At 32.8% G+C, this 13,220-nt stretch overlaps 1 protein-coding gene and 1 pseudogene across 1 annotated transcript; one reads left to right on the top strand and one right to left on the bottom strand.

Moving 5' to 3' along the window:
- The first annotated feature begins 607 nt into the window (after nt 1-607).
- On the top strand, nt 608-1,150 carry LOC120158418 (annotated as a pseudogene).
- A 778-nt stretch (nt 1,151-1,928) lies between these two features.
- LOC120158393 (UDP-glucuronic acid decarboxylase 2-like) lies at nt 1,929-5,027 on the bottom strand. Its single transcript, XM_039169246.1, has 7 exons — nt 4,298-5,027; nt 4,063-4,210; nt 3,545-3,624; nt 2,801-2,884; nt 2,638-2,712; nt 2,426-2,518; nt 1,929-2,347 (listed from the first exon to the last, which is right to left on the bottom strand). The coding sequence occupies exons 1-7, from the start codon at nt 4,904-4,906 to the stop codon at nt 2,111-2,113; spliced, it is 1,326 nt and encodes a 441-aa protein (XP_039025177.1). The 5' UTR covers nt 4,907-5,027; the 3' UTR covers nt 1,929-2,110.
- Between the last annotated feature and the right edge of the window lie 8,193 nt (nt 5,028-13,220).

The following is a 13,220-nucleotide window of genomic DNA, read 5'->3' as shown; positions in this document are numbered from 1 at the left end:
GCTTTTATAGCCACCACCGAGGCTCTCGTTGGACCGGTTCCAGAGATGAAAGGCCCGGTGAGTCACCATAGCTATGGTGGTGACTCACCATAGGGCTCAACGTGGGTAGCTTCGTGACGTTCTGGAGTGTCGGCAGCAGCTGTTGGACCACCTGGACTCATCGGAGGCGGCTGGAAACATCTAGAAACGGCTGGCTGCTAGGGTTAAAAACCCTAGGGTTTTCCATCTGGAACCCTTTTGGGCCGTTGGATCTTGCCAGATCCAACGGCTGATGATGTTGACGGCGGCTGGGGGCTAGGGTTTGAAAACCCTAGCTGAAACCCTAAATCAGTTTAGGGTTTCCATTTGGGTATGGGTCGGTTCTGGTTGGGCCTGGTATTTGGGCTTGTAAATGGGCTTCCAGTTTTGTAATTATTTATTAAATAATAATAATATATAATATTAATAATAATAATATAATAATAATAATAATAATATTATTATTATAATAATAATAATACTAATACTAATAATAATACTAATAATAATAATTTTAATAATAATAATTTTAAATAAAAAAAATTGATGTCTACACCAAGGCAAACCCAGACTAAGAACAGCGCTGGAAATGCTTAGAGCCAGCATGAGCATTGAAGCTAGTTTAAATGAGGTTTCAAAATCTTTCCCTGTGTGCCTCCCTCAACATGTTGTATCACCGGCTCTTATATGATTCTTGGGGTTGGTTTTTCTGGCAGGTGACGCTCCCCTTCTTTGTTCTGCACGGCGAAGCTAATACGGTGACGGACCCGAAGTAAGCAAGGCGTTGTACAAGAAAGCAAGAAGCAACGACAAGACCATAAGATTGTATCCGGGGATGTGGCATGGTTTGACGGCGGGGGAATCCGTTGAAAACGTCGAAATCATCTTTGCGGATATCAGAGCTTGGCTCGACAGGCGTAGCACTACGTTAGAGCGATTTCTTGAACCATTCGACGAAGGTGCGACGGCCATTGGCAGGACACAATCAAACGGGGGGCATTTTAGCAGTTTGAAGGGACCTCACTCGGCCATGTATACTCATTGTGTCAATCTGAACCTGTATATTGCAAAGTCATTGAAGGGAGAAATTTATGGAAGAAAACAGATGATCATATTGCAAGATGTGATTTAAATTTTCCCCGATCGTTTGGATTCGATATAATATTTTTAGGGGATGTTTCGGCTTTAAATGATTTAATGAATGTCAAAAACCAAGCTTACTTTTCGCCCATTATTAGCTCGTGGGCTAAGTTGGACCAGACGGTGGCTTGGTTTTGAAAATAAATTTCACGTCAGTGTTTAATGTGTGCAAATTATCTATTTTCCTATTTATGAAATAATAAGATACACTTTTATTTTAAAACAAAAACATATTTTTTAAACTATTTAAAGTATATTCAAAGGACCTATTCTAAGGCAAAGAAGATGAACGGACACCAGGATTTTAGGGTCAACAAGAGAAAATTAAAATATTAAAAATTCCAAAATTTATTTAAACTTTTATAAATTTAAGATTTTAATTAAAATTTTAAAGTTTATTTAAGATTTCAAAATTTAAAATTTTAAGTCTAATTATTTTTTAAAAAAGTTAACGATATCTTTTGACAAATTTAAGAGGAAACTTAGTTAAAACTACATAGTCACCTAAGCTTACATGATATATATATATCCACTTAGGAGGAGACTTAATTTTCAAAGTTGACATATTCATCATCTTTGATTATATGTAGTCACGCGTCCTTTGAGCGGATTCTAAACATAAGCATTTTGAATTAAAAGAAGAAGATAGGATAAAATGCTCTACTTTTTTAGATCCGTAAAGCTCACTGTAAAATTAAGTTTTCTAAAGGAGAAAGAGACATGGAAAACTACAAAGATAGCAGCAAACAAATAAATGTTAAAAAAAGAAAGAAAGAAACCACCATCCCTCATCTACTATGAAGACACTTCCCGTTCCTGCTACGTCCTCAGAACTATGATATTTTTTTTATTTTTTTTTTGATAAATCAGAACTATGATATTAATTGTTTCAATGGGGGAAGTTCTTTTCCACAATCCATATTACTGTGAGAGAGTCTACATATATGCAACCTTAAGCTGATGAGGCAGTATTCTTGGTGGGGTTGGTGCCGCCCTCCTTGTGATCACCAAAGATACGTTGCCGGAAGTCGGAAACCATTAGAGGTAGACCTTTCCGGAGAGACACCTTGGGTTCCCAACCGAGCAACTCTTTGGCTCTTCCGATATCAGGCTTCCTCTTGTGTGGATCATCTTCTGTGTTTGCCCTGAACTCTATCTTCGCATTCGGGTCGATCGTTTCTTGTACCACCTATAACGTAATCACCCATGACTTTCCATTGAATGTAGTAAATATTAGTTTAGGCAGGGGGAAAAGAAAATGCTTTACCTCAGCAAGCTCGAGCATGGTGAATTCACCTGGATTTCCAAGGTTAAAAGGCCCAACATGTTCTCCTTCCATCAAACGCATCAGACCCTCCACCTGTTTCAGCCCAGAGTTTTAGTATTAACCAGATTACACCCGACCTCAGTAGAGACCGGTTCGGATATACCTGCCTACCCCAAATTCAGACAATAAACAATTCCAAAACATTGTTTTACCAGATCAGAAACATATTGGAAACTCCTTGTCTGCTTCCCATCACCATACACAGTCAATGGCTCCTTCCTCAAAGCCTGCAAATATTGTTTACTTATTCGAATAAATAACGACTCGAACAATTTCTTTCAAAAAAAAATTACTGAAAGGATAAAAAAAGGGTACCTGAGCAACAAAGTTGCTAACTACGCGACCGTCATCGATGCACATACGAGGTCCGTAAGTGTTGAAGATTCTGGCGATCCTAACCTGAAACAGTAATATATATATTTTCAAATGAAATGGTCGAATAGTAGAAATCATACTGATAAAATTAGGGGTGTGCAAAATTACCCGACCCGGTTGATCCGACCCGCCGACCCGGATCTAAAAAAACCGGGTAATTCTCCAAAAAAATTTACCCGGCCCGACATTTTCCGGGTCGGGCCCAGGTCACAAAATCTAGTTTTTCCTGGTACCCGGTTACCCGAGTACCCGGTTAATTTTTATTTTTTTTATATATAATTATATAAAATATAATGAATTATTTATATTATGATTATTATATTTTGTATTTCGAACTTTTAAATTTTATGTTCGGATATTAGAGTATGTGAAGTTTCGAACATTTAAATTTGTGTATATATTTTTTAAAATTAATAATTTGAAAATAAAAAATTAAAAATCGGGTATCGGGTACCCGATTACCAGGTACCCGCAAAATCCGGATACCCGATTACCGGGTACCCGTAACCGGGTCGGGACACATGCCGAAAAATCGTCGACCCGAAAGTTCCGGGTACCCGAAAATCGAGTACCCGAAAATCGAGTACCCGAAAATCCGGGTACCTGGATTTGCACACCCCTAGATAAAATGTCTAATCTTTTGATTAATTAAGATTAATAAATAGTTTAATTATGTTAGCTAACCTCAACGCCGGCTCCTCTGTGATAATCCATTGTCAACGTTTCAGCAGTACGCTTTCCCTCGTCGTAACAGCTTCGGACACCTGTCATTGAACATTCAAAACAATTTATTTGGTTGGCTCCAGAAAAGCAGAGTAAAAAAATGTAAAGTAATTCAAAAAGTTTTTTTTCCAGAATTTAAGCATCAACAAACACAACCAAACAAATCTAAATCGACACTAAACTTAAAATAATCCAAATTTACAGTCACAACAAACAGCACCACACGCATATTGTCGGTTCTCTTTTCTCACCGTTCCAAAACCCAGAAAAAGGAAAATTAAGTATAGGAAAAACGTGTCATTGTGTGGTGGGATAAAAAGTAAAATTTGTTGCGGGGAAAAGGCCACTGGTCACGGGTTTCGCGTGAAATGCTCCACAAGATCTAAAAATCTCTACAGAGCCAATGCCATTGCCAGCGATACTCTTACAACTTCAGAAATAAGACAACTTATGACCAAACTCAGTTTCAAAAAACTAACCAATGGGATTAACGTTGCCCCAGTAAGTTTCCTTCTGAGGATGTTGCAGAGGATCTCCATAGACTTCACTGGTACTAGTTAGCAAGAACCTGGCACCAACTCTTTTTGCCAGACCTAACATGTTCAGTGTTCCCACCACATTTGTCTTGTAAAAACCACATTCAAATTAAGGATAAAACAAGATCGAACAATGCACAAACATATAGGAAAATATTGAGTAGTAAAAAAAGGATATGATAGTTTTGACGGGATTGAATTTGTAATGAACTGGAGAAGCAGGGCAAGCGAGATGGTAGATCTGATCAACTTCCAAGAGCAGAGGCTCAACGACGTCGTGTCGGATGAGTTCGAAGTTCGGGTTCCCGAAATGGTGCATGACGTTCTCCTTCCTCCCGGTGAAGAAATTATCCACCACGATCACGCTGTCTCCTCTTGCCATCAAACGGTCCACGAGGTGTGACCCTACGAACCCGGCTCCACCCGTTACCACGATCCTCAGACCCTTTCGCTTCAGCCCCAACGGAATCTTACCGGTCGGGTTGCCCGACCCGAAACCCATACGTTGTTGGTAGGAGAACTTGTTTTGGGTCTCGACGGGGAAGTAGTTGATGGAATCGAGGATCGGGGCGTTAGTTTGAGGAGCGAGCGGAGCACGTGAGGTTGGGACGATGGTGAAGATCAGGGAGGCTATGGCAATGCCGACGAGCACGAAGAGGAGGCGCTGCTCACGGAGCAAGTAACGGGCTGCGCGTGTGACGGAGGCCCATGGTTTGTCCGGTTTAGGTGAATATGAATCAGAAGCAGGCTGGGTCTCATGACCTCTGTATATGAGCTCTGACCCCATCGTCTTCGATTTCAAAAGCCAAAAAACTAAACCCAAATTACAAGATAGAAAAAGGATAAATTTCAAAAGAATTCTCGAAAGTAAATCGAGTGGAGCCCAAGTCCCCGACGATTTTGAGGCAGAGTGGCGATGCCGATGGTGAGTAAGGGGATTTGATGTAAGAAGACAAGAGGATGAGATTAAGTATAAATAAAGGGATCTGGAACGGATGATATTACGGGATTGCCCCGTCGGTTGGCTCCTTTTTATAGTTTAAATTCAAAAGTAAACAATCGTCATCAGTTGAAGAATTTCTAAAAGCTTTTTAAAATTCCATTTTTCACTTATTTGGTTAGGGTTTTTTTTAGTGTTAATTGTTATTTATTAATGTAATTTTAAGGTGTAAAAGATTTATTACATTTCGTAAATGTATTTAAAAATTCGAAATTGAATACAGCATTAAAAAGGTTGGTACACGTACTGTCAGCTGTCTTAGTTGACATTAGTCCTATAAATGAACGTAACGTTCAACGAACCGTTCATAAATCGTGTGGTAAGAAGTTTGTTTATGTACGTTTATTTATTAAATAAACGAACATGAACAAGATTTTTATTCGTGTAATTAAATGAACGAACATGAACATAGGTCTCGTTCGTTCATTTACGTTCGTGAACGTTCGGTTATGTTCGTTTATGTTCGTTCGGTTATGTTCGTTTATGTTTATTCATTTATGTTTAACTCAATCTTCTTAAATCAATTTTGGTGACTAATTTGTAAGTATCTTAAAAATATTAATTAATATGATATTCTGATGACCAACTTCATATTAACCCAATTTTATTTGGAGATTAAATCCAATATGTTAACCTGTGAGGCACCTCACACCTATATTCATTTTTCCCCTTTTTTTCCCAAACCCTAGTGTTCACTGGAGAGTGGAGACGATCGCTGAAAGCTTTAAAACTAGTTATATTATAGTGCAATATGAAGTTTTACAGGTCTGTTTTCATCTTTTTCTCTGTTTTATTTGACTTAATAGTTAATATGTAAAGTTATTGCGGGTATCTTCACATCTAAAACTCAAGAAAACATCATACTTCTTTTTAGAAATAGATGGGAAGATAAAGGTAGCAATCGAAAGTATATGAGCATCAGTAAAGAAACAAATATATAGAATTTGTCAGAAAACAAAACAAAGGTTTCTATGCAATTTCTGAAAAAGAGTGTAATAGCAGAAATAATGGGTTTTTTCAAGAAGAACACATTAATAAGTAGAAAATACATTTTGACAATGAACTTTTGTTTTCATAGTTCTTGTGTTACCTTTAGTTGTGGAGTAGACTTTAGGTACGTTAAAATTTTGAATGGTGGTTTAGCAATAATATCAGTTACGATATGTAGCATAGAAGGGATTTCAGATCTATGTTATTGCCTTGTAGTCCAATTTGTACCGTTCGAAATCTTCATGCTGTTAAATTTTCTACTCTGCCAACGGAAAGGACCATTATTAACAAACCTCACTAAATTTTGACATTGATATCACAAAACTTTTAGCCGGCGAATTTATTAGAATAACGTAGTGGAAAATGATTGTTCATATGTAATCATGGACCACTAAGATAAATGTTATAGCGTTAAATTAAAGTCGTGTGAATCATTTAATATCTTTAAAAGATTGATCAAAATATTTGATATCTTTAAACATTTCATCGCTGCTAATCATCTCTTACGCTATTTATCACTGTAGATTTGGTTGAATTGCATTGTCGACTATTTTTCATGAAAGAACAATGGAAGGTATGGTCTCCAACGTTTATGTTCGTGTTCATTTATGTTCATGTTCGTTTATGTTCGATTATTTATTAAATGAACGAACATGAACAAGTTATATTCCTTAATAAACGGACATGAACAAAAAAAATTTTGTTCGTTTATGTTCGTGTTCGTTTATTTATTAAATGAACGAACATGAACATATCTCCGTTCGTGTGCGTTCGGTTCGTTTACAGGCCTAGTTGACATTGTATTTCTTGTTTAGTTTAAATTATTTGAGATAAATCTTATTTTATAATTTAAATTTTATTTATTTTTTAAGTCGTGCATTATTCGAGTTTTTATTTAAATTTAAATATAAATAGTTATAATTTTATAATACCATTTGATTCTAATTTAAATAGTTTTCGATAATCATATACAATATATTTATATTTCTTCACATTTTGAAAGAGACGTTAACTCAATCAAAATAACTATTGCGATAATTCACGAGTCACTCTTATTAAAGAGATGGGAGCAATTGAGCTGAAAGCATACTAATAAGAAACAAGTTTATTTGGTCGCTATATAAGGTCATATTATTTAGACTTAATTGTTATATTTAAAATCTTTAAACATAATCCGAGAAGTTATAAATTTAACATAATAAGGCCATATCGAGCTTGGTGTGTATGCTTAATTATTGATTAAAATTGTTAAGCCTAGTTTATTTTAGACAATGATTATTTGAGAGTGTGTGACCAAGTAAAAGTGAATATTTAGGATTAGTTCTAAGAAAGACGTAAACGTATTATCTGAGAGTGTCCAGTGCACCAATTCCCTTTCCTCTACATGTGCATTATTCATTTTTATGCTTAATGTTTTAATTTAACGAATAAGCTGAAAGTAGAATTTAAAATAAATAAATCTGTTTTTAAAATTAATCCTTTGATGACTAAAACTAAATATAAAGTATAAGACGTTGAACATATTCTTTTGTTTCACCGGTAAACCAAACCTATCTCTCTAGCATTCCCTGTTCTGTCTTTAGGTCTATAAAATCCTTTTAAACTTGACTTCAAAGTGAAGTTAAAGCTGGGAAGTGGCTTAATTGGTGAATTTGCTCAACGCTTGGATCCCAAATTTGGTCAATCAAACTTGAGTAATATGGACGCTCTCCATTTCTAATAGCCTTGCGGTAGGTCGATTACGGAATTTATATAATTTGAAGGATTAAAAATATATTATTTATAGAGAATACAATATATATACATATATAGTAATTTAAAAAATTTAGATAATTAAGGTTTGTTTGTTTCATTGAAAATATTTTTTAAAAAATGTTTTTCACAAAGTTAATTATATTTTTTAGAAAACATTTTATGAAAAAAAAAAAACGTTTTATAGTATTTGGAAGTGATTCTATAAACTATTTTCTACTATTTCATATATATTTTAGAAATTATTTATTACAGATATTAAATATAATAAATAATTTTATTTATCATAAGAACTTAACATTGTTATTTTTGAAATATTATTATATTATTAGAATAATTTAATAATAATATTTCTATAAAATTAATAAATAATATAAAAATTTATTAATAATTTATTATATATTATTAAGAATAAAAATATAATATCTCATATTATTATAATACTATAATTGAGTATATTGTTATGATATTAGAAATATAATGTTATATTATTAAAAATATTAATAAATCTATTTTAATAATTAATATTTCGATTAAAATGATATTAAAATATTAAATTTTAATAATTAATATTTCCCACGTTTTTTTCCACTCGGCTTTCTCATTAATTCCATCGCCCCACTCGCCTTCATCCTCGACGCTAAACCCGTCAATAACGAAATTAAATCCCTAAACAGGGACACCTGTTCGTTTTCACTTCGAGTTGAACGGGGACTAATTTTGCTTAGAATTTTCTTTTTGATTCTAAGATTTTATTAGTTGATATTATGGAAACGAGAAGTTGCTATTGCCTATCGGCGATGACCCTATTATTTGGTTAATTAAAAATATAAACTAATTGCTTTATTAATTGCAAACACAGCTGGGGATTACGACATAGGAAGAGATGAATGGGGTATTAGAAATATGGTTTAAGTCGGCACCGAATAAAATAGTGTTGGTTAGCCGATAATAATGATTTTGTTAGCTAATGTTTAGAATCTTTTAGTTTCCAACCGATTGGCAAATGTATGTCATTTTTTTTAAAAAAATATGAATTTATTATTGAGAAAATTGCATAATTTGATGAAAAATATGTTATAGTTAAAGGGGTTATATGGCACATTGATCGGTTTGTTAATGTATGTTTATTGAGGGACCACAATTTATAACGTGAGAATACTTCAAGTGGTAAATTGGAAAAAGAAAGTGATTTAGGTTGTAAAGTGGAAAAAAATAATAATCAGAGAGATAATTAAATTTCTAGTTAAGCCTATTAATAAAGTTTATTTGTTCAGTTTAATATAATATTTTATCATATTTAAGAAAATATGCATTAATCATAAATTGCATATTATATATCACCTTAACCAATATTTAGTAGTGGTGGTTCATATTTTCTTTTAAAAACATAAAAGAATGGATCATAATTCATTTTAATAGAATCAAATATAGGGAAAATAAAAACAAAACAAGTAACCCAAGTAGGGAACGCAACCGGTCGGGTTAGAGTTGGATTTTTGGTCAATTTGACTCGATCTGAAAATATATATCCTCCACTTGAACCGATCAAACCCGAAAATTCTATAACCTCCACACAACCTCTTCCTACCCAACCAATACAAAATATATATTTAATTTTAAAATAACAAAATTTTTAAGAAAAATATATTATTATCCTTGAGTCGGGTAGAGTCGAAGTTTTTTCACCCTCCATCTAAACTCGACCCTATCTCACCCCTTAAAAAATTCGACCAAACCCTATTAGATCAAATTTTAAATGAAATCGAAACCTCTTGAATTCAATTTAAATTGCCATCCTTAGACCTAAGACGTGTATATGGTTGGGGAAAAAGGAGCGGATGGCATAAGGGAAAACTGATGGGTGCATTTACCTAAAATGATACAGTGCTGTATTCCACAACATGGTCAAACCATCGGGCAATTGGCTAAATTCAGCGACACTCGTCTTTGGATTGGATTAATTCACGCAATAGTGTTTGCAGTCTCAACATTTTTGTTGGATGATCTTGACCCCAGTGGGATAATCTTTTATGTTTGAATTATGAGCTTTTACATTTATAACGGGGGTTTAGTTTATAAGTAGTTTCGCAGGAAATATAGGGTCAATTTATTTTCTGTAATTGGTTTTTTAAAAATAAATTATATTTATGGAAAACATTTTTTAAAAAACATTTTTCCTTATTTGGATGCTTAGTGTAAAATGTTTTTCACTATTTGGTTAATTTTTTTAAATTAATTTTCGAAATCTATTCCCATTATACAAATATGCATATTTCATGATTTTTTTTTTATTTTTTATCTTTTAATTTTATTGTTATAAAATTATATTTTATAAATTTTGAATATAAAGTGTAATTTTTATTTATGTAAATATGACAAATTAAATTTGTAGATAATATGAATAACTTAAGTTGATGTATTACAAATTTTTACTATTTTATGTTTGAAGTCTTCATTATGCTTTTTCACTTGTATTTTTAAAATTATATTTGAACTTATGAATAATATTATAGGTAGGTTCAATTGATATAATCTTAATAGTTTATTAAAAGTATATGTTTCTTATATACTTGCATTGAAAAAACAAATATTAATATAGTATTATATCAATCAAAATACATAAATAATATTACATCACATTGAAATAACAATATTATCAAAGTGTATAGTTAATTAAAGGAGGGCTTGATTCTTTTTCTTTCAAACATCAAATCATGCATGCATGGTTAATTAAAGCTTTCATTTTGATCTAATGAATGCTTGCACTGAACCTCGCCACCCTTGTATATTGGAGTACGCAATTCAAAAACCATGGATTTGGATGGGTCTTGTCTCTCTGCAGGAACCAAATGAATAGCACGTGGCTTAGCCCGGAAATCGTTGAGCTCCCTACTCCTAATTAAGGTCAACTTCCTTTTTGATAGAGGTGGGTATACGGGTTACCGCCCGTTTAGTCCGTGAATTTTGACGGTACAGATTTAAATGGAGCGGGCTAAAAAGCCCGTATTCATAAACAGTTTTGAATTTTAAGGCTCGCAGTCCGTCCATTTAACTCGCGGGTTAAACGGTTTTACCCGCGGCCCGCTTAATAAAAATAATTTTAAATGCTTTAAATGCAATAAAAAATAATATTTTAACTTATTACACCTTTAAAAATGATCGAACAACTTGAAAAGGAAGGTAACACCGTCAAAATAATAAATAATATTTAAATTTTATTTTAAATAACCAAAAATGATTATAAAATAATATTTTTTTAATATTTTAATCATTAATATATATATATATATATATATAATGATATAATTACTTAAACTTAAATTAAAAAAACAATATTCACTTATATCACCAAATTGAAAAACAAATAAAACAATAACCACATTATATTTTTATAAAACACGATTATTCAAGGCTATAATATGAAGACACAGAAGTGTCTGAAAGCAGAAATTCAAACATAAAAATTCAACAAAGTCAAATATTATACAAATCTAACAAGAAAGTTGTCAAGTGTTCCTAATAATTATATTTTATGGATACTTTAGAGAAATACTAAAACATAATATGAAAATATAAAATAAAATACTTACAGTATAAGAGTAAATTTGAAAGATACAATTATACTAAAATTGATAAAATATAAGTAATTAATTTGTTAAAATATATTTATTTTGTAAAAGTCTTTAAAAGTTGAAAAGTATGTTTTCAATTTTTTATTTTACTTTTCTTTCTTATTTTTAATCCAAATATTACGTGTCATGTGATATATTATTAGAATATCACGTGACTTTTTATAATTAAAAAACAAAATGGATAACATACTTCACTAAAAAAATAAATGTCAAAATTAAATAAAAAAATCTTTAAATACCAAAATGATAATGATGTATATTTAAATGAAAAAAATATCAAGCAACGGTAAAATTATGACAAACGTCCTAATAAATTTAAGAACTACAATAGTTATAAGTAACATCATATTTATAGGTAATTTATTTTCTTTTTTTATAAAATTCTTTAAGTTTATTTTCTCTAAAATTTTATAAATTTTAAATTAAACGGGCTTTAGCAGATTTAACGGGTAACCCGCGGTTATACCTATTAAACCCGCGGGTTTAACGGTCCGGATTAAAAAACCCGCAATTTAAACAATCTTCAATTTTTGAGGTCCGAAGCCCGCACGGATCGCGGATTAAACGGGTAGCCCGCGGGCCTTAACCCATATACCCAGCTCTACTTTTTGAGTTCATTTTATATACATAGATTATGGATTTAGTCTACGTTTAGTTAAGACAGATGTTGAAGTGTACCCGGGGATGGACTTTATGAAAACCCTTTTTAAATGTTTTATAAAATCTGAATTGTCACATTGGGCCCGACTGTGACTCCTCAATAATTTGCCAAACCTTTTTACTTTTCAACGAATTTGGTTCTTTAATCGAAAAGGAAACGAGTAACTGGTAACTTTCAGAAACGGAACATCACAAGTTGAGAACAAAACTTGATTTTGTATTAGTACATTTCACATTACTTTCTTACCACAAACACGATACAATGTTAGTGAATATCCAAATTCTCCAACGCTTAATCTATAAAAGCATCTCTGCACAATATCACCACTCTTCTTCGACAGCTCAAGGTTTCTAAGGTTATTGATGCATTATAATTACTCTCATGCAGCAATCCAGAAGCTGACAAATCCTTCCAGGATGTATAAACTATGGTCAAACTGGTATAAGGGAGTATGTCATTATTCAATAACTGGATTAAATTAATTTACCTCGGGGAATCAACCATTCTATAATCATTCTTTTTGCGACGGCATCTATGATGAACTTTCTGATCAGAGAACGTGTTCTCCCCAACAATCTCCATTTTAGTATCTGATACAAGGGAAATGATGCATTCAGTTCATGAAACAGCATGCAAACAAAAAAGGCAAAGGAGACATTAAGCCAAAACAGTAATTTCCTAAACAATTAGCAGGTTCACAGAGGAGAACTTGAGAACCACAATGATATCAACTTAATCAAGACATGAAAAACATATATCCTGCAGTATAAACACATCCAGAATGCAGACTATATAAGCACAATAATACCAAAAGGACAATTTTATGATTTATGAGAGAGGTTATATTGCCTATGGAGGACACAAAAATTTATTCAATGAGGTTCAACGAGTCTAACAACCACTAAACGTGTGAAAGTAACTTTTATATCGATAGCAGACAAAGTACTAGCTCAGTTGACACTGTTGCTGCTGAAGACTCCAGGAGATTGTAGGTTCATGTGATCCTGGGCCGCTAAAAGATCTTGGAAGTTTGCACTATTTTTTAGGCATTGAGGTTCATCAT

This window comes from Hibiscus syriacus, unplaced genomic scaffold, assembly GCF_006381635.1.
Source record: "Hibiscus syriacus cultivar Baekdansim isolate YM2019G1 unplaced genomic scaffold, ASM638163v2 tig00111311_pilon, whole genome shotgun sequence".
Classification (NCBI taxonomy): domain Eukaryota; kingdom Viridiplantae; phylum Streptophyta; class Magnoliopsida; order Malvales; family Malvaceae; genus Hibiscus; species Hibiscus syriacus.
Note: the sequence above shows the minus strand (reverse complement) of the source record. Positions and strands in the feature narration are given on the sequence as shown.

Excerpts from the sequence above, each read along its gene's own strand:
- LOC120158393 (XM_039169246.1), bottom strand. The coding sequence starts at position 4,906 with ATGGGGTCAGAGCTCATATACAGAGGTCATGAGACCCAGCCTGCTTCT. Across the intron at positions 4,211-4,297 it reads TCAATCCCGTCAAAACTATC|AAGACAAATGTGGTGGGAAC; the intron begins ATATCCTTTTTT and ends TGTGGTTTTTAC. Across the intron at positions 2,713-2,800 it reads TTAGCAACTTTGTTGCTCAG|GCTTTGAGGAAGGAGCCATT; the intron begins GTACCCTTTTTT and ends CAATATTTGCAG.